Below are 20,908 nucleotides of genomic sequence, written 5' to 3'. Positions count from 1 at the left end.
AGTTACTTCGAAATTACAGACAGACATTTCAATTTTATTTTCTAGTATATTATATAGATATAGATTCGTTCATTTCAACCTATCGCCGGTTCACTACTGAACACTGGTCTCCTCAGAATGAAGATTTAAGTAAAATTTTACATTGCTCATCTTTATTGCAGAGTGAACTTGTTGAAATTCTCAAGAATATGTTCCTGCCATCAAAGAAGATGATAAAAGAACAATTAGAATGGCTCATTGAGCACAAGTACATGCGGCGCGACGACGAGGACATCAACACATTTATATACATGGCCTAGCAACCTCAACTGTACATTAACATCAAATATTATTATTATTATTTACTCAAAATAAGAAAAATTGTTTAGTCAAGGAAAACAGACACAACCAATGATGATGCCTGAAGATGACATACAAAATATGTGGGTAATTTTGTTATACACAACCTCTCAAATGATATGTCTAAAATCTAAATAAAGTTTTAGAGTCGGTTTCACAACTGCCAGATAAACTTTATCTGACAGATAAAGGTTAAAAATTAGGCATATAACTGTCCCGAACCAACCTGGCAGACATGAACCAATACAGTTTTAAATCAAAGATAATATTGTAACCTTGCTGTATAATTATAAATATTTGATTCAAAATCAATGGTGGGAAAAAATTATTAAACACTAGATGATGCCCGCGACTTCGTCCGCGTGGATTTAGGTTTTTAAAAATCCCGTGGGAACTCTTTAATTTTCCGGGATCAAAAGTAGCCTATGTCCTTTCCCGGGATGCAAGCTATCTCTATACCAAATTTCATCAAAATCGGTTAAACGGGTGGGCCGTGAAAAGCTAGCAGGCAGGCAGACAGACCGACACACTTTCGCATTTATAATATTAGTATGGATTGAGAAGAGTATAAATCAATAGTTTTCCTTTTATGGTACAAAAATTATTTAAATTTTTTCGTGATTCCCATGACGTACAATAATGCGACCTTATATCCGTGTAGATCAGAGCCGTATTTGAATACATACTGTTAATTTCGCTTGTGTTTGCCGCCGCGGGTATGGTTTCCATACTGAATTGCCCGTTTACCTTTGACATTTAGACAGATTCCCAGTATAAAAATCGGTCAAGTGCGAGTCGGACTCACACACGAAGGGTTCCGTAAGATCGTACAAGGAACAAATGAAATTCTTATCTGTTGTTATATACCCATTCTGTGAAAATTTCAACTCTCGACCTGTTACGGCTCTCGAGATACACCCCGCTGACAGACAGACAGACAGCAGTCTTAGTAATAGGGTCCCATTGGAACCCTAGAAACTGTCTTAATGCCTTTATTCAGTAGATAAAGTTTATCAGGAGATTGTCAAACAGACCCTACATATATTATAGTCCGTAAAAAATGACTCCTCACGCGCCATTTTAACTAGTGGTCAACTGTCATGTCAAAAGTACGGGTCAACTTTAAAATAAGGACTAAAATCGTTCTTTTGACATGAAATTTGACAGAAAAAGTTAAAATGGCGCGTGAGGAGTTAAATTTTACGCGTTAAATTTTACTTTTTAGAAACATTGAATATGAGTATGTAAGTACATTAATTATCTGTTTACAATAAAATATGGATTACTATTTTTACGATAGTTTTTATTTAAATACATAAGACAGATACAATATAAAAGTTAATAAACAATAATATAATTTAATTTTTCCCAGGTTCAATAGTTTCGCCACCTTGAATCTGACCCCAGCCAATTAATCTGTAACAATATAAAGAGTTTAAAATACCTTAAAGAAAAAAATTAGATAATGGTGCTGCTAATTTTGCTGAACACATGTGTTTAATTCCATCATACATAATCTCTATACTAAACTGACACGTTTTAGTACGCGACAGTTTGAGATGGCAATCGGGGAGGGAATCCTAGCTCTTTTTGTGAAAAAATTTGACTATGCCAAAATTGATTTCAGAAAAAGAGCTAACGGTTCCTAAGACAGTTTCCACTGTCCCAGTATAAAAAACCACTATATTGCTATCCTATCTGTGGAAAAGGATAGCACTAGATTTAGACCTGTAAATCAAATTGGTTTAGTTTAGAGATCGTGTACAACAGAATTACCTGCCTCAGGAGTTTTCTTGGGAAACTAATTTAGAGGGTTCTCAGATCCTTTCGCATACAACTCGAGTAAGAGAACAAGATTTTTACTTTTCGCTTTTAATGGATAATGTGGCTAATTCCATTGTACACAATCTCTAAACTAAACTAAAATGTCACGCCTAAACCTATTGCTATCCCTTTCATAATGTTGCTTGCGGAAAAGGATGGCACTAGATTTAGACCTGTTAATTTAGTTTAGTTTAGAGATTGTGTACTAGAGAATCGGCCCCATTATCTTTTAATGATAAAATAACAATGACGGACACTTTAACGTGTTTTCAGAATTCCGAATGAAAACACCTGTGTAGGCGACATATTCTACTAACTACTACTAACTAACTACATATAATAATAATATCCAAATTAACTTAAAGTAACTTATTGTTATAATTAAAACCTATTACTAAAATTTATCATTATAACTTATAACTAAAACTTATCATTAAACTTATAGCTAATACTTATAAATATTTATATTAATCTAAACCTTAAATCTAAATAAATACACATATATTATTTCCATACAAAATGTACTTGCCGGCCGACCGAAAGCAAAGCTGACCGTACGATTGAATTTTACATTTTGCGATAGTCATTAGTACCTACGACAAAACTAGTTACGCGGTGCATGGTCGGGCGGCCGTCGCGAGGTATCGTTTATAAAATAAAACCAGTGTGTGGCGGCATGTCCCCACAGCGTTACACTTACATTGGTGCATTTTTATTTCATACAACTTCCGCTTAAAGACCGTCCGTAAACCCTCAAAAACTATACTGGTGACCCTTGGATAATTGCCCTTTGAAGGACAATCAGAAGAATACGCAAAAAGGAAACAATATGTTCGGTTTTGGCGAACGCGTCGATGCCGCGCCGGCCGGTACCAGCGGGCAGCAAAGTGCGAGCGAAAGGCGCGTTTCAACGGACGGACCACTTACAGAAGTTTTCAAGGTAGGAATCAAAGTGCCTCCTTTTTACCCCAATGAGCCCGAAATCTGGTTCGCGCAACTAGAGGGGCAGTTTGCGCTCGCAAACATCACCAGTGACACCACACGATTTTATTATGTTATGGGTCACTTGGAGCACCAATACGCCAAGGAAATAAAGGACGTAGTGATAAATCCACCGCCAACAAATAAATATGAAAAACTCAAAACTGAGTTGGTAAATAGGTTGTCGGCGTCCCGGGCGACAAAAATGAAACAACTACTTCGCCACGAAGAACTCGGGGACCGAAAACCATCCCAGTTCTTCCGCCATTTAAGAGACCTTGCTGGCGCCGAGTTCCCGGACGAGTACCTACATACAATTTGGATAAGTAGACTACCTATAAATATCCAGACAGTCTTGGCCGCGCAAAAGTCTGCATCACTGGAGGAGCAAGCTGAACTAGCGGACCGCATAATGGACATAGCAGCCCCAGCCGTTCAAGTCCATGCTACTGCAGCTACGGTGCAACCCGCGAGTAACGATGACCTACGAAAGGAAATATCAGAGCTAAGAAAGCAAGTCGAAGCACTGACTATGAAATTCGGCAATAGATCCCGTAGCTCGAGTAGGTCACGTAATCACCAATCGCAGCGCAGCCACTCACGAGGTCGATCACAGTCGAGTTATCGGAAATACCCAGTCTGCTACTACCACACAAAATTTGGCAGCAAGGCATTCAAGTGTGTCCAGCCTTGCGACTACAAAGCAACGGAAAACAGCAAGGGCAGTCGCTAATGGCGACCGACGATTGCCCTCCCCCTGCTGTGGGTCGCCTATTTGTCACGGACCGGACAACGAAGATTCAGTTTTTGGTAGACACAGGAAGTGACGTCTGCGTCTTCCCTCGGTCCTTACTTATAGGTACTTTTAAACGTGCGAATTACCAATTAAGTGCAGCCAACGGTACGCCCATAGAGACTTACGGATACGTAAACTTTAACCTAGATCTCGGACTCCGTCGTAATTTTTTGTGGCGTTTCTTGGTCGCTGATGTGACAAGACCAATTATCGGTGTTGACTTTCTTGTATTCTATAAGTTAGTGGTAGACTGTCAAAACCAATGTTTAATCGATAGCACTACTAATGTAAGATCAACTGCGTCAATCGCCCAACCTAATTGCATTTCGTCTGTAAAGGTAATAACTGGTCAGTCAACGTATCATAAGATATTGGAAGAGTTTCCGGAAATTACTCATCCGGCAGGTACGTTACGCATCATACCACACAGCACTGTACACCATATTTGCACGACCCCTGGACCTCCTGTCTCCTGCCAACCAAGGCGCCTAGCGCCTGACAAATTAAAAATCGCACGGCAAGAGTTCCACACAATGTTGCAGATCGGAACAGCTAGGCCGTCGGGGAGCCCTTGGTCATCCCCTCTACACTTGGCTCCCAATAAAAACAACGGATGGCGCCCTTGTGGTGATTACCGGAGGCTGAATGCCAGGACGATCCCTGACAGGTATCCGATCAGGCACATCCACGATTTTGCCCACAGCATAGCTGGTAGTAAAATTTTCAGTACAATAGACCTGGTGAAGGCCTATAATCAGATACCTGTCAGCCCCGAAGACATCCCGAAGACCGCGATAACTACGCCCTTCGGGTTGTACGAGTTCCCGTTTATGACATTCGGTCTCCGTAACGCTGCGCAAACGTTCCAGCGATTCGTAGACGAGATGACCCGGGGACTCGATTTCTGCTACTGCTATCTGGACGACTTCTTAATTTTTAGTAAAAATGAAGTCGAGCACCAAGAACATCTTCGCCAGATATTTGGTAGGTTTCAGGATTTCGGTATGCTTATCAATACATCGAAATGTGTCTTTGGCGTATCGGAGGTAACATTTTTAGGACATCATATCTCCGAGAACGGAACTAAGCCACTTGATGCAAAAGTACAAGTGATCAAGGATTTCCCACAGCCTAAAGACATCCGTCAACTACGCAGGTTTTTGGGCATGCTTAATTTTTATAGGCGGTTTTTGCCTAAAGCAGCCCAAACGCAGGCCCCTTTGCATAATTTATTAGTTGGTGCGGCTAAGGGTTCTCAACCTATCGATCTGACCGGCGATGCACTTCAGGCCTTTCAGGACTGTAAAAATAGTCTGGCCAACGCAGTATTGCTGGCACATCCCAACTTTCAAGCGGAGCTCGCACTGGTGACAGACGCCTCGGATGTCGCTATCGGAGCAGTTCTGCAACAAAGAAAAGGTGAGGATTGGGAACCTTTAGGTTACTTCTCCAGAAAACTAATTCCTTCACAGCAGAAATATTTCCCATACGATAGGGAATTGCTTGCGATTTATGAAGCGATTAAATATTTTAGACACATGCTAGAGGCTCGACATTTCGTGATCTATACTGATCATAAGCCAATAAGTTTTGCTTTTCACGAACGGAAAACCAACTGTTCGCCTAGACAGTATAGACACCTCGATTTTATAGCACAATTCACCACCGACATAAGGCATATTTCTGGCAAGGACAATGTCGTAGCCGACACCTTATCTCGAGTGGATGAACTTCATGCTCCCGTCAGTCTTGAGTCTCTAGCAGAATGTCAAGCTTCAGATCCGGAATTAGCGCACTACCTTAAAGAGAAGTCTTCTCTGCGTTTACAAAGGACAAAATTACCTGGAAGTCAGACATTCGTGTACTGCGACGTCAGTACATCGACTCCCAGGCCATTTATACCAAACCAGCTAAGAAGACAAGTCTTTGAAAGCCTACACTCCCTTAGCCACCCAGGCATCAATGCAACTGCCAAATTAATAGCAGAGCGCTTCGTCTGGCCGGGCATTAGGAGAGATTGCAGGTTGTGGGCACAATCATGCAGGCGCGTGCCGAGACCACTAACTGACTGCATTCCCAGCGTAAGCCCATGACCCATCCATCCTATCCTTCTGTCTTCTTTTACATAATATGTAGTCTTGGCGAGTTCTACAAAGCACACAGAAGGCATACTACTCCTAGACGGAATGAACAGACATGTCAGCAATGGCATACACGGTGGCTTTGAAAAAAACCGATTGCTTGAGAGGTCAGACTCGTGCACTGAGGGTTCCGTAATACAGTCGTATTTTTTCGACATTTTGCACATTTTTTTTGTGATGTACCCATAACTTCAAGGTTTTCGTATTTATTCCTTTACTTGTGCTACAAGACCTACATACCTAACAAATTTCATGATTCTAGGTCAACGGGAAGTACCCCTATAGGTTTTCTTGACAAACACGACGGACAGACAGACAGACAACAAAGTGATGCCATAAGGGTTCCTTATTCCTTTTTAAGTACGGTATCCTAAAAATACAAGTAACAACAACAAACAAAACAATAACAAGTAATTATTTACTCGGAGAAATCAACCAATAGCCGCGCACTCTCAAAATTCACGCATGCGCAAATTCTTGCATGCCTGGCTTTTTTACGGGAACAAAACGCTATACTACTATTTTTAGATATAGCGTAAACAGCAAACATTTCTAATAGGTTAGAAGAGCACAAAAAAACCCAGGAACAAATTCATTCGATTAGAGCGAGATGGAAACTCGCAACTCGCTGGCAGGCTAGCGGCGACGGGCGACGCCGGACCCGGCCGAGCGCTGCGTTCGCCTGCCGGTGGGCGCAATGACCTTCGGCAAATCTGACTAATTCCAAGACGCGCGGAATTCAAACTTCATGGAATATTCATTAATTTTTATAGTGTGATATTATTGATTAGTATGAGTTCCGACTAGCATGCCCGGCTTTCTGGGTTCTATGAAAGAAACGCTACCGCAATCATGTCTGTCTTGCCAACGTGCAAAAATAAGCCGACACGTGTCCGCGCCTTTAGGCACATACAATTTGCCTCGCGCACGTTTCAAAAATATTCACATAGACATAGTTGGGCCCTTACCGCCTTCAGAAGGTTACCGTTATTGTCTGACAGCAGTAGACCGTTTCACTAGATGGGCGGAAGTCATACCAATAACGGATATTACAGCTGAAACAGTGGCAAAGGCATTGCTATCGGGTTGGATATCGCGCTTTGGCAGCCCAGAGTCTGTCGTCACAGACTGCGGCCGCCAATTCGAGTCAGCTCTGTTCAGCTATCTGGCAAAGATAGCTGGATTCGAGCATAAAAGGACAACAGCATACCACCCTTCTTGTAATGGCTTGGTCGAACGCTTTCACAGACAACTCAAAGCATCTATTGTCTGTCATGCAAACAACAAGTGGACTGAGTCTTTACCTTGGGTACTTCTTGGAATAAGAAGTGCTTTTAAGGAAGATCTGAAAGCTTCTTCGGCCGAGCTATTATATAGCGAACCTTTGAGGCTGCCGGGAGAATTTTTTCACCCTTCTGTAGATGGTACAACTGACATTACAGATTTTACGGCCCGCCTACGTTCTTTTGCCGAGAATTTACGGCCCGTGCCAGCTTCACGCCATGGCAGAAACAAAATATTTGTTTTTAAAGACCTGGCGACCACGGATCATGCCTTCATTCGAGATGACGCATCACGTGGTTCGTTACAACCTGCCTACACAGGGCCGTACAAAATATTATCTCGGAATGAAAAAGTTTACACTTTGTTGTTCAATGGCAAGCAGGTAACGGTCTCCATAGACCGTCTTAAACCAGCTTACTTACTGACCGATAAAAGCGACTCCACTACAAACGAAGATGATCAGCCACAGGAAAATGCAACCTTAAAGGCTATCAAACTCGTTCTGGCCGCCAAGTCAAGTTTACAAATTTTTATCGCCCTTGACGGTCTCTGGGGGGTGGTGGTGTAGGCGACATATTCTACTAACTACTACTAACTAACTACATATTATAATAATATCCAAATTAATTTAAAGTAACTTATTGTTATAATTAAAACCTATTACTAAAATTTATCATTATAACTTATAACTAAAACTTATAGCTAATACTTATAAATATTTATATTAATCTTAACCTTAAATCTAAATAAATACACATATATTATTTCCATACAAAATGTACTTGCCGGCCGACCGAAAGCAAAGCTGACCGTACGATTGAATTTTACATTTTGCGATAGTCATTAGTACCTACGACAAAATTAGTTACGCGGTGCATGGTCGGGCGGCCGTCGCGAGGTATCGTTTATAAAATAAAACCAGTGTGTGGCGGCATGTCCCCACAGCGTTACACTTACATTGGTGCATTTTTATTTCATACAACTTCCGCTTAAAGACCGTCCGTAAACCCTCAAAAACTATAACCTGTAAAGACGGCCAACCTTTACCGTCATCGACCGTGGTTAACGTTGCATAGCCAGCGTGATCGTCTTAATGACCTGTTAAATAACTTCCGCATATTGCTAATGCGCGTGGCCGCCATTTTAGTGACTGAAGTTTCGAGCTGATGGTATATTTTTATTTCGGCTGGCGTCAAAATGATGTCATTTCGATGTTCATAAGACATGTTTCCAGCGTAATAGCAATTTGCGGGACTTATAATAAGGGTTTCTATACAATTTACACCACCATTTGGCGCCACTTAGGCAAGAGATTACCGACCAATAGAGATTATATTTGGACACCGCTGTCATAACATACGTCTCAGTGATGCCACCTCGTGTCTGCAGTTTTTAAAAACGGCATAGCCGCATAGCACTTTACATTATACCGCGGAATGATGTTAGTATAGCTCTCTCTCTGTGTTTGGCTCTATCATTTGTATGGGATTACGTAACAGACAGAGCGCCATAATTCATTCCGCGGATAGGGTATAGACCAAAGAGGCAGTTGATAAGTAACGTACCGCCAATGGTTTTCTACTCGTCTGCTGAGTGCCACTTTCTCTCCGATCTCGGTGCACACGGGGCTGGTGAGGGCGATCTTGGCCAAATCGGCCTTCGTGGCAATCACTTTGCCGCCCGTGCTCAAGGAGCCGATGTTTACCAGCAGAGCCTGAAAAAGATAAAACAACACACTATACTAATTGTTGTACAAAATGAATAATTGTAACATCTTTGTTAACCTGCATTTACAGCAAATAAATGATTGGTTGATTGATTGATTGTTACTTGAGAAAGTCCCTCTATCAAGTTTGTGTCTGTTCACGCGCAGAAACTACTGAATGGATTTTCATTTTGGATGAAGAAGATGATGAGGCTTACCTCGTTCCTTGTCAGCTTCTGCACTTTAGCGGCCTTCTTGTCGCCCTCCGTGCGCACGCCGAGCAGCCGCTTGAGCAGGTAGTACGACACCTCCAGCTTCACGAAGATGCCCGGCAGAGCTCCCACGGCGCCCAACACCTACCAGAAACAATCATATTACTATTTTAAATTAACAAAGCCAATTGAGAGTGTAGGTAGCAATATTGATTCAACTTCTTTGCAATCGACCAGCAGTGAGCAGATCTTGATTCGTAATCAAAATCAAAGGTCGCGATTCATCATATTACATCAAAATGTGTAAAGAAGAATCTACACCTCCACCTATAGTTGAACGCCTCGCTCTCACACACCTGCAAGCTGAGCGGTTTATGTTCGGCGCTGCTCAAACCGAGCGGCAACTTCAACCTTGGCAATTGGGGTATGAGGCGGGGGGACGCCCCGCACACCCGCACCAGGTTAGCGCGGGGCCTGTGCGGGTGTGCGGCGCGTTCTTTCGTACTATACATTTATCATGTCGGCTCATGAGTCGCCCAGCTCGCAGGTGTGGATCGTCCAGGCTAGAGTGGCTACTCACCTGCCCGACGAGCCTGTCGGCGCGACACAGCGTGGGCTCGATCTTGGTGCCCACGCCGATGAGCCCGCCCGGCACCGCGAACTGCAGCTCGTTCTGCTCCGCGAACAGCGACACGATGCGCGAGAAGATCGGCCGACATGTCAGCTTGCCGTCGGCGTCCTTGCTGACCAGTCCCGGCCGCACCTGGCATCGTACAACAGTCTTAATAAAACGTTTTCGATGAAGGCTAGTATTATTATAAAATAGTTAAATATCATTAAAAAAAATTTAATCAAAATATACACGATATTCAAGGACCCTGAAATATAAACATCAGGTGGGTTCCTACAACAAAAAACCCCCCACGCAAGAGAAGCAATAACCCTCACTTCGATCTCCATGCCGACGGTGAGCACGCCCTGCAGGATGGAGCCGCCGGCCACGCCGCCGCGGAGGTCGTCCACCTCGCAGCCCGGCTTGTTCACGTCGAACGAGCGGATCACGATCATGCGCGGCGGCGACGTGAAGTCTCGCATCGGCACGGGGATCTTCTTCGTTATGTACTCGCACAGAACCTGACAAACAGACGTGAATACGTATCGCTTTGCTCTTGTTAAATACACAGACATGTAATCTTACTACAAAAAGTTTTCACCAACATCATCAACCGATAGACGTCTTCTGCTGGACATTGGTCTCTTGTAGGGACTTCCACACATCACGGTCAGGGGCCGCCTGAATCCAGTGTCTCCATGCGACACGTTTGATTTCGTCTGTCCACATAAAGCGACGTCTTCCAACGCTGCAATTTCCGGTGCGAAATTGCCATTCTTAATATTTGTAAAATTATAATTTAATTTATTTAAACTTAAATTACCAATTTTAGTATGATTGGGTTCATCTTAGATTTGATTGATGTAATCTATTATTTACATAACATCTTCTAGTTTCTATAACTAATTTGCTGTATACTGTTAGTCACTTGAGATATTTTCAAATTGTATGAGGAGGGCGTCTAATGTCCAGTTTATCGTACTATGTGCTGGATTGTGTGTCCCAGGTGTACGTACTCGTGTAAGTACCTACATTTTCGATCTCTCAACGATTACTGGGTGGGGCGAAACATGAGCTTTACCTACTCATTAGACATGATTTTCGTTTTACTCGTGTTCATCTTTAGGAACACCTGTTGAGAAACTCTACTGAAGTCATTGAGCATTGCATTAATTAAGGTATCCCAAAAGCTCTACTCCCAAAAACTACACTACGTCGCTTTCACGTTTCTACTATGTCTAGCAAGATATTAAATTTTTTGACCTTGTGGGATACAAGGTCAAAAATTTTAATATCTTGTCTAGCAGAATTTCATTATTAGCTCTCCGTATAAAAAAGCAGTGAGCATCGTCAAATAAGTATAGCGCGTCAGGCTTTTTTAAGTAAATTAAGAAAAAAATATTAGTTTTATAAAAACCAACCTCAATATTATACTTAAGCTGCGCGGAGATAGGTATGATTGGCGCTCCCTCCGCGACCGTGCCTTTGACGAACATAGTGATCTGTTCGTGTTGCTCCTTGGCTTGGCCTTCTTTCACCAAGTCTATTTTATTCTGCAGGATCAGTATGTGTTTCAGTTTCATAATCTCGATTGCGGCCAAGTGCTCGCTCGTTTGTGGCTGAGGGCACGACTCGTTTCCTGAGGAATATAATTGCGAAATGCTCCATGAATAAGCACTTTAGAATAACGTTTAGAATAACGAAATATCACTAGCACAAATTATGCTCGCGACTTTGTAGTAGGTACTAAGTGCGGTATGATAGTTATAGAAAGGCGAAGAAGAAACCAGGTCAAAAAGTTCTTGAGCTCTCCCTTTGAAACATTATCCAGTAGAATACCGATAGACAAGAAAAGCGCCGATGTTCTCAACTTTGAAGCCTGGAATTGACCAAATAGGTCTTCTTGCGCGACGATTTAATGCGTCAAGTGCCTGGCAGAGCCATCCCATCCCATAAATGGTTGCAGTACTCCATACTCTATACTATAGATTATCGCTTGATTTCTTACCAGCAATGAGAAGTAACGCGGCGTCCATAACCGCAGCGCCGTTGAGCATGGTAGCCATGAGGATGTCGTGGCCAGGGCAGTCCACGAAGCTGACGTGGCGCACGAGCTGGAAGCGCCCGGTGCAGGCAGGGCGCAGACACGGGAAGTTGTCGTCTTTGGACGAGCCGCCCGAGATGAAACTAGTGGGTCGGGGGCATTTCGAGTTGTCGCATTTGTAGATTTTAGCGTTCGCGTAACCTTAGCAGATAAGATTGCAAAAGAACAAAATACTTATTAGTTATTTTTAGTGTAAAATGAACCCTTATAGGATCACTTAGTTGTCTGTCTGTCCGTCTGTCGTGTTTGTCAACAAAACCTATAGGGTACTTCCCGTTTACCTAGAATCATAAAATTTGGCACATATATAGGTAGGTCTTATAGCACAAGTAAAGGGCAAAATCCGATAACTTTGAATTTGTGGTTACATCACAAAAAAAATGTGTTCATGAACAAATAAATTAGTATTTTCATTATAACTATACCAAGATTTTTATTTAGGTATTTTTATGCATAGTAGTTTTTGATTTATCGTGCATAATGTCGAAAAAATACCCGAGTACCTACGGAATCCTCTGTGCGCGAGTCAGACTCGCACTTTTTTTGGACTCGGGACCAAACAAGGCGGCGATACAACAATTGGACAGAGTTGGTCCAAAATGTGCCAAGCCATTATCATATGATTTCAAGAAAATGACGATTAATTTACAAGTAGGTATGTGTTGATTTCTATATAATATGTGGGTTCATACCGTGGATATACGAATGTATACTTAATAGAACTTGAGTCATGAACTCATTTTTTCACAGCATATATTCTCTATCATTAAATAACAGATGAGGGTATTTTCTAATACTGGATCTCACACTATAAAATCTAATCCATCTTGATTGCATGGCGATGAAATGCAGCAATCCATCGCGCACGCCACCGCGCTGCGCCGTCGCATTGTCAATTTTGATTTTAGTTGATTGATTTTTTTAAACAATACTTGAAACATTTTTTTTTCATGTTAGAGCATAAATAAAATACATAATTTCATTGACATTATTATTTTATTCACTCTTATAATTCATAATCTGAAATTTGAATATTATGAGGGTACATATTATAATAATAGTTATTTGTTATGCAAGGGTGTAAAGATGTTATTTTGTCCCGAGAGTTTGTATTGAATTCCGAGCCAGCGAAGGAATTCTAAGGTTGAACCACGAGATAGAAAGCAAAGATAGAATCCTGAGCGTAGCTAGCAATTCAAAGACTCGAGCGCGACGAATAATGACGAAACGTGTCATTATCACGTAGTATTTTTAATGAGGAAGTTTCAGGACGAACGTTCCATAAAATTTTCATAGATGGCGCTGTGTACTGCACCCACTAAAAACGAAAAATAATACCTATATCTATATGATTTAGCCAGAATCTCAGCATTTTCGTTGCCAACTATTCCAGAATGCTCTGGTACCTAGCGTAGAACCACTCGGTATTGGGCCAGGGTGTCTCTGCAGTTTTCAACCAGTCTTGAGTTAACAACCTCAGAGGACAGAGCTTAAAGAGCTGCCTGGCTCTCCGTATGTTTTATTGACGTTGTTGTTTTGCAGGATGTTTTTCGTACAAATTGTTATAGCTTAAACCTTCGCTCGGAAATTATTTTTCGTTTTTAGTAGGTGCAGTAAACAGCGCCGTCTATGAAAATTTTATGGAACGTTCGCCCTGAAACTTCCTCATTGAAAGAAAAAAGTAAGTAGGTACGCAACCGTAGACGCATAGACGACAGTTCGTCACGTTCGAATTTCAACTCGTACTTTGCGCCCTAGAGAGCAAAATTACCACTTTCCACTCGGATTTCAACGCAAAAAGATTGTTTCCGAGCGAGTGAGATGAAAAAATATTTTCCAACACACTTACTCATAAAGTGGATCCAATTTCACCGCAATTAGGCACATAATGACACCTATAATCAAACTGTGACTGTTTCATTGCTATTATTCACAAGTGTGTTATAGTTTTTTTTATTGGTTGAGTTGCTTTGTTCTTAAAAAAAGTTACAAAAAAGAGTGTGTTCCATAGTACAAATAAATTAATGTACCTACCTATTGCTTGCTCATTTCATGCAACTTCTACTTAAATAGATAATTAATTCAACTTGTACGTGTTAAATAAATAAAACTTACACTCAAATATAACTTTTGTTTTTCATGTAATAAAGAAAACTTGAAAAATCCCCATTTTGTACGTGGTTAAAACGCTATCCTCGAAAAGGCAAAAAAAAAACCTCATTCTTTTAATTTTTCTCGCCATTGCGAAACATTTTTCACACCTCGGTTTCACTGTTGAAATTACAGTTAGTTATTTAAAATGTCTACAAGTACTAATTATGAAGAAAATTATTTTTTAGTATTATTTTCTTCACAAGTGTGTTGAATATTATAATTACACACATGTACCATAATGTACTATTACAGCATTATTTTGCAATATTTTCCTAAAGAAACAGTGTTATAATGTTTTTTTTTTTAATATTATAGATGTATGTATGAGAATAAAGTAGGTGAATATGTGACACAATATTTGGATTTCATAATAAGTTTAACATATGAGCGTAGATAATACTTATATCTTAAAAAAACAATAATTATCATATTCTGCATATGAAAAAATAGTAAAACTATATCTTAAAACTAATGAATAAAAAAATACCTATAAAAACCAGTCAAGCCAGTGAGTCGGACTCGCACACGAAGGGTTTCGTACCATCGTACAAGATAATATAACACTTTTATGTGCAACACTGCAAGTTAATGAATGACGACACCCAACATGTGATTTAAGCAAATCAATTCTTTGTTCATGAACACATTTTAATTTTTTTTGTGATGTAACCACAAATTCAGTTTTGCATTTTTTACCTACCAAATTTCATGTACCCTATAGGTTTTGATTGACAGACAGACAGCTAATGAAGTGATTTTATAAGGGATTCCTTTTTTCCTTTTAGGGTACAGAACACTAAAACTAACCTAACCTGATAAACTTAAAACTATGAATATTATAATACTAATTAATGCTTTTTATAAACTCCTAACATTTATTACAAACTTAATGTGTCATACTTGAATAAAAAAAATGTATCATCAAAAAAGTAAATAATATTATACTACTAACTATAAAAGGTTTTAATTATTAGATGAGAATCTAGTAATTAAAACCTTCTTTTATTTAAATATAGCATATTATGTAGATTTCATATAACAACAATAGGCACTTAAATCACCACCTTAATTTATATTTTACATTTTCTTCCAAAATTGAATTTCTTGTAATATTGTACCTTTCAAATGAAGATGTCTATGAATTGAGATTTACAATTTAATGTTTAGTTTTGGTCAAACATGAAAAGAAATTTCTTTTCTGTAACAGAATTATAAAAATATTAAGTGCAGGTTTACATTATGAAGGCAACAGTGTCACAGTCAGTGCTGGTTTTATTTGCACCATTTAAATGTTTTTTGCACCAGGCATTGGGATAGTCTTAATACTACTAATTGTAAATGTAATTATTCTCAACATAACAAGAAATAAGAAAATTGCTCTTTTCAATATTATGTCTCAATTAGATTAAACATTTTATTTATTTATTTAGATTAAACATTAAAATAAAAATTTTCTGCACTTAATCGCTCCACATTTACATTCAGTGCGGTTTTTGAGTGATGTTATATTCTGTTGCTGTATTTCAAAGCGAGACTTAATGGGAGATGCTGAAGATGTGGCCGTATTTGCTTCGGAATCACTCGGAACACAGGCATTATCATCTTCAGCACAGTCCTTAGGTACAGCAGGAGTCTTCAGTTCTTCATCATTGTCATTACACTTTTGCAAATAGTCAAAGCATATTTCTTCCCCGGCTTCAATATCCCTTGTAGCAAACAAAGCTAGCATGGGTAGGTTTGGATCAAGACAATCAGCCCATACTGCCCACACCCCTAAGTTTGGGTCACATGAATGGTTTATAAAATGGGACACATTTCCCAAATTGCATGCATCTACCACATAAGGATTCTCATGAGAATTAAAATCCAGATCAAATAAATATGTCAATCCATTGGCATCATACTCTCTTCCTCGTTTTTCCGCCTCTTCGAATGTAATTACTTCACCCACATACTGGCATACAAATTGGCCCTGTTTGATTTTTTGTTCAGCTCTGACACCCCATCCGCAACCATTCGGTGTTCTAAATATGGTGAGTTTCACATTCCTTCCTTTTTGTACTACACGGTTGCTGCATTCTGAGGAACATTTGCATGCCTTATTACATTCATATATTGGTGTTCCTGGGGCTACACGGAGTCTTTTTTGGACTGTGTAGGCAAACAGACCTGCTTGCATACCACAACATAATTTAGCTCTACAGTTGCAAGCGACACAATCACAACCTATAGGTGGTTCGTTTGGAATAGTAACACCAGCTCCAGGTATTGACTCATTTATGTAAATAAAGTTTTCTGGTGGGCCAGTAAGGTCAACTTCGTTTTCCACAGACAGCCTTTTGGCCTTATCGACTTGGTTCAAATGGTCTTCCCAGTCTTTGATTGCCATCATTTGTCTACATCGTCTGCGAGTGGAAACATAGAGTTGTAGTGTATATCTTGTCTCCTGAACCAGATCAGATACATAAAGCTCCTCATTTTCTGGTAAATTAATCATGGTTAGCAATTTAAGTATAAGGCTTGCTTTTAATTTTGTAAGTTCTGCTTCTTCAACCTCATACATTCTATCAACAAGATTCTTTTCACTTAGCAAATCCTCAAAAGAAATCTCCTCCTTCAATTTTTCCATTTTATCATAGTGTTTGAGCTCTTCATTCTCTGCAAATTCTTTAAGTATATCAGGGCAGTTATCAAGATTCTCAATTGGTTCCCATGTATTTGCACTATCATCCCAGCCTTTCCATTTAATGTAAAACATTTCTTGACCAGATTCATACTTAAAATCTATTATTTTTTCTATAATATACTCTACTGGTCCTTGTTTTTTTTGTTTTTTGGCTGCAGGTGTTTCCTCCATGGCAGGAAACAAAGATCTTTTTTTGGCTCTTTTCATATTTTCAAGAAATGTATTTTCTTCTCTTTCGTCTGATCTCTGACGGTACATTCTTAGCACTGAGTCGGTCAGGCGTTCTGCAACATACCATGTGTTTTAAATTATTACTTTGTTCAATTTTATCTACTTAATATTTACATAAATATATCATGATCAATCAAGTGATTGATGCCACTTTCTAATTTAGCCCACATGGTACATTGCAAAGAAGCTGATCCAGTTTTCTAGTATTGATAAATTGAATATAACAATCTTGGTGGTAGTTCCATAATTTATAATAACAAATGGATAAGACAATAGAGTATAGACCAATTACATGGATCAACACGAATTTTATGCATGGGTTCCATGTGTGTTTTTCTCCTATGTAATTAATGAAAAAAACATAGTTTTAACAGTTAGATTTTGTTTTTGTAGAAACCAGGATCCAAATTCTAAGAAAGGTACCTATTCAGATAAAAACTATTAAAGTCAAATTAAAATCACTTCTCAATCACAGATAGCTAATAATAGTTGTTATTTGTTGTTGTAAATCACTGGTATCCATTACCGACTATGAAATACATTTAAGCACAAAAACTTATAAAAATAGAATTTATTTCAATTCACTTTATGCCATATTATATCCTTCTGTATTATAGTAGGTTCTATATTACAAAAGGCATAAAACAGCTTTTTTTATTATTAGTTATTAATGCTAATTTTCTGATGTAGATGTTATTATATTTACAAATCAACCATATACAGTATACCTACAATATATCAGTGTTTATTTGTGACATCACTGAGGAGTACCATTTACCAAATGCTTCTTTTACTTTAAAAAAATTAATTATATTATGTACTAAGTGAATTAATAAAAATCCATACTTAATATTATAAATGCGAAAGTGTGTGTCTGGTAGCTTTTCACCGCCCAGCCGTTTAACCAGTTGTGATGAAATTTGGTACAGAGTTAGCTTACATCTCGCGGAAGACCAAGGAAACGAGGCGGCAGACGCACTAGCACGAAAGGCTACGACACTGAAGGTGACAGGGCCAGAACCTATCGTACCCATACCCTACAGTGAGTATAAAACCTGGTTGCATGAACTAACACTAGGTGGTGGGACTCATAACAGGGCATAGCCCACTAAACAAACACCTTTTCGTTATAGGTGTTACCGACAGTCCTCTGTGCAGGGCCTGCATGGAGGTCGATGAAACACCGACGCACGTACTCCTGAAGTGCACGGGCGTAGCAGAACAACGCGAGCGCCATTTAGGTTCCCCGACCTCACTCCATGCACGCACAACAGACGAACACGTTTAAGTGCGGAAACCAGCCCAGAGCGAAGAAGAAGAAGATCCCGCAGAATCACATAGGCTACATTTTATCCCAGAAAATCAAAGAGTTCCCATGGGATTTATTAATAACCTAAATCGACATGGATGAAGTCACACACATCATCTAGTAATTTTATAAAGTTATCACAACACACTCACCCAATTTAATAGTAATATTCCTTTCCAATTCATTCTTGAATCTAACAGTCTGTACTCCAGAAATTGCTTTGACTACTGTAGATTTTCCGTGAGCTACATGTCCTATGGTTCCGATGTTAATAGTGGCCTGTCTGGATATAACTTCAGGCGACAGGGCAGATAATTTAGTGACATCCTAAAATAAAAAGGTTAAGAAATTTTTTATTTACCAATGGGGCCGATTCTCTAGTACACAATCTCTAAACTAAACTAAATTAACAGGTCTAAATCTAGTGCTTTCCTTTTCCGCAAGCAACATTATGAAAGGGATAGCAATAGATTTAGACGTGATATTTTAGTTTAGTTTAGAGATTGTGTACAAAGGAATTAGCCACATTATCAGGTTTTTGTTAAATGTGGTATGGCCTCCAGAACAATGGACCAACATCAATCATTAGGAAAGGTGTGAAACAGTGGACTTTCACAGGCTGACGATGATTATGGTTAGGATTTGTGGAATGATGACAGTTCCATTACAAATATTATAGGTTATACTTTGAACACTTAGAATATTATGCATATAGAACTAATACATTATTTATGCCTCTAAATTAGGTACCAATACCATGCTTCGATATTTTTTGAGTAATGCTAGGTCGAGACTTACCAGTTTAGATAAATCTTGCTGATGCAAGTTTGACCGAGCTTGGCTCTCATTAGAAGTCATGGTTAACTTAATTAACTTTTTACCAAAATGACAAACTATAAATCGCTTTAACGTAAGCGTATCACACGGTTTTACAACAACAATCTAACAGTTAAGCTTCTAAGTATCAATGCGTGGCCTCCGTGGCCTCAGGCTTGACATTAATTGGCAAACACGGAGTCGTGAAGTCCAGTTAGTTTAGTTCACGTTTAGTTCAGCGGGGCGATTGTCTAAAACCCTGCATCAATCATTATTACAATCTCAATTGTTCTGATTGGCTGAATTTGTGCGATTCTTGTTGCAACAATGAGCAACAATGCATTGTGGCCAATAGTGAGCGAGCATTAACCAATCAGAGATGATTGCGATCGTGACATTGTTGCTGTCAAACAACCGCGGTAGGGCTGCGGATCTTTCTGCAAAGAGTAAAGGTTCGTACGCACCTGAGCGGCGCGGCGCGGCGCTTCAGTGAGCTTCACGTCGCGGCACAGAGCTTCAAAATATCATTTCTATCATTTTGTATGGCGCATATCGCACTAGAGCGGCGCGGCGCGGCGCTTCACCGCGCGTTGCCGCGCGGCACGGCTGGAGAGAATATTTTGAAGCGCACCGAAGCGACGCGCAGTGCAGTGACGCTAGTGCGACATACCCAGCGGCGCGGCGCGGCGCTTCAGTATGCGTACGTCGCTCGAATAAGATACACGCGCATCTTGTTAGGTATTTAAAGTACAGACAAGAATCGGCAAGATAGACCTCAAAATAAATAACGTAGGTTTAATTTTTGACACATGACGTGTTCCTCATGCTCTTAGAAGTATATCCTCAAAGGTCCCAACCCCTAGGATGTCGGCTTCCCCCCTTCCCAGTGTCTAAATGTATAAATGTCTCTCCGAGCGTTATGAGAAAACATCAATGGTAAAAATAATCCTGATTAAATAACTATAATATATTATGTACATATTATACCTACCTACTTCATCTAGGTAGAATTAATAGTTTCGGAAATATGCCTACCTATTGTTGTACTTGTGTTTATATTATACTAGCTTATGCCCGCGACGTCGTCCGCGTGGACTACACAAATCTCGAACCTCTATTTTACCCCCTTAGGGGTTGAATTTTCATAAATCCCTTTTTAGCGGATGTCTACGTCATATTAGCTAGTTAGCTAGCCAGCATGCCAAATTTCAGCCCGATCCGTCAAGTAGTTTGAGCTGTGCGTTGATAGATCAGTCAGTCAGTCACCTTTTTCTTTTATATAGGTATTTAGATATAATATGTACCTGTGTTTACCTGCCTATTTTATATATTCTATTGCACATAAAACAAAGACATTTTGCGAAAATGCTTTTTTTAATGTAATTTCCACAGAACCTAAGGGACTAGCTGATGCCCGCCACTTCGTTCGCGTAGATGTAGGTTTTTTAAAAATCCCGTGGAAACTTTTTGATTTTCGGGATAAAACTAGCCTATGTGTAGGTACACATAGGCTACTTTTATCCTACAGGGTATAATCTATCTCAGATATATAGGTACTAGTAGGTAATTCCCGGAAATGTGCTCACCTATAGAAAAATCTAAATCCACGCGGACGAAGTCGCAGGCATCATCTAGTTGCATTTTTTTTTAGATTTTTAATCCCGTGTGAACTCTTTGATTTTCCGGGATAAAAAGTTGCCTACCTCTGTCAAT

General features: G+C 39.8%; 3 protein-coding genes across 6 annotated transcripts in view; 2 read left to right on the top strand and 1 right to left on the bottom strand.

Moving 5' to 3' along the window:
- Cul5 (cullin 5) overlaps positions 1–1,557 on the top strand; it is a 192,022-nt gene extending 190,465 nt beyond the window's left edge. For both annotated transcript variants that reach the window (XM_069501822.1, XM_034973263.2), the window contains one exon: positions 162–1,557. In XM_069501822.1, the coding sequence (XP_069357923.1) occupies positions 162–299 (138 nt within the window). In that variant the 3' untranslated portion in view covers positions 300–1,557. The remainder of the gene's footprint in view (positions 1–161) is intronic.
- Positions 1,558–1,625: 68 nt separating this feature from the next.
- On the bottom strand, positions 1,626–19,447 carry LOC117986436 (eukaryotic translation initiation factor 2 subunit 3-like). Of its 3 annotated transcripts, none has more exons than XM_034973266.2 (9): positions 19,178–19,406; positions 18,532–18,706; positions 11,904–12,140; positions 11,317–11,534; positions 10,231–10,416; positions 9,863–10,045; positions 9,289–9,426; positions 8,931–9,079; positions 1,626–1,755 (listed from the first exon to the last, which is right to left on the bottom strand). In XM_034973266.2, exons 1-9 carry the CDS (start codon positions 19,235–19,237, stop codon positions 1,698–1,700), a joined length of 1,404 nt encoding a protein of 467 aa, XP_034829157.1. In that variant the 5' UTR covers positions 19,238–19,406; the 3' UTR covers positions 1,626–1,697. The 3 variants fall into 3 exon arrangements, with proteins under 3 accessions (XP_034829157.1, XP_069357925.1, XP_034829156.1); XM_069501824.1 differs by lacking the exon at positions 1,626–1,755 and adding an exon at positions 5,239–5,343 and having other exon boundaries at positions 19,178–19,409; XM_034973265.2 differs by lacking the exons at positions 1,626–1,755; positions 8,931–9,079; positions 9,289–9,426; ... (2 more) ...; positions 11,317–11,534; positions 11,904–12,140 and adding an exon at positions 13,819–17,123 and having other exon boundaries at positions 19,178–19,447.
- On the top strand, positions 2,972–5,419 carry LOC138403012 (uncharacterized). Its single transcript, XM_069501858.1, has one exon. The coding sequence runs from the start codon at positions 2,993–2,995 to the stop codon at positions 3,875–3,877; it is 885 nt and encodes a 294-aa protein (XP_069357959.1). The 5' UTR covers positions 2,972–2,992; the 3' UTR covers positions 3,878–5,419.
- Positions 19,448–20,908: the final 1,461 nt, after the last annotated feature.

The sequence above is a fragment of the Maniola hyperantus genome, chromosome 11, assembly GCF_902806685.2.
Source record: "Maniola hyperantus chromosome 11, iAphHyp1.2, whole genome shotgun sequence".
NCBI lineage: Eukaryota > Metazoa > Arthropoda > Insecta > Lepidoptera > Nymphalidae > Maniola > Maniola hyperantus.
Note: the sequence above shows the minus strand (reverse complement) of the source record. Positions and strands in the feature narration are given on the sequence as shown.

Excerpts from the sequence above, each read along its gene's own strand:
- LOC138403012 (XM_069501858.1), top strand. The coding sequence starts at position 2,993 with ATGTTCGGTTTTGGCGAACGCGTCGATGCCGCGCCGGCCGGTACCAGC.
- LOC117986436 (XM_034973265.2), bottom strand. The coding sequence starts at position 19,237 with ATGACTTCTAATGAGAGCCAAGCTCGGTCAAACTTGCATCAGCAAGAT. Across the intron at positions 18,707-19,177 it reads AGCAAGATTTATCTAAACTG|GATGTCACTAAATTATCTGC; the intron begins GTAAGTCTCGAC and ends TTTTTATTTTAG. Across the intron at positions 17,124-18,531 it reads GAATATTACTATTAAATTGG|AACGCCTGACCGACTCAGTG; the intron begins GTGAGTGTGTTG and ends GGTATGTTGCAG.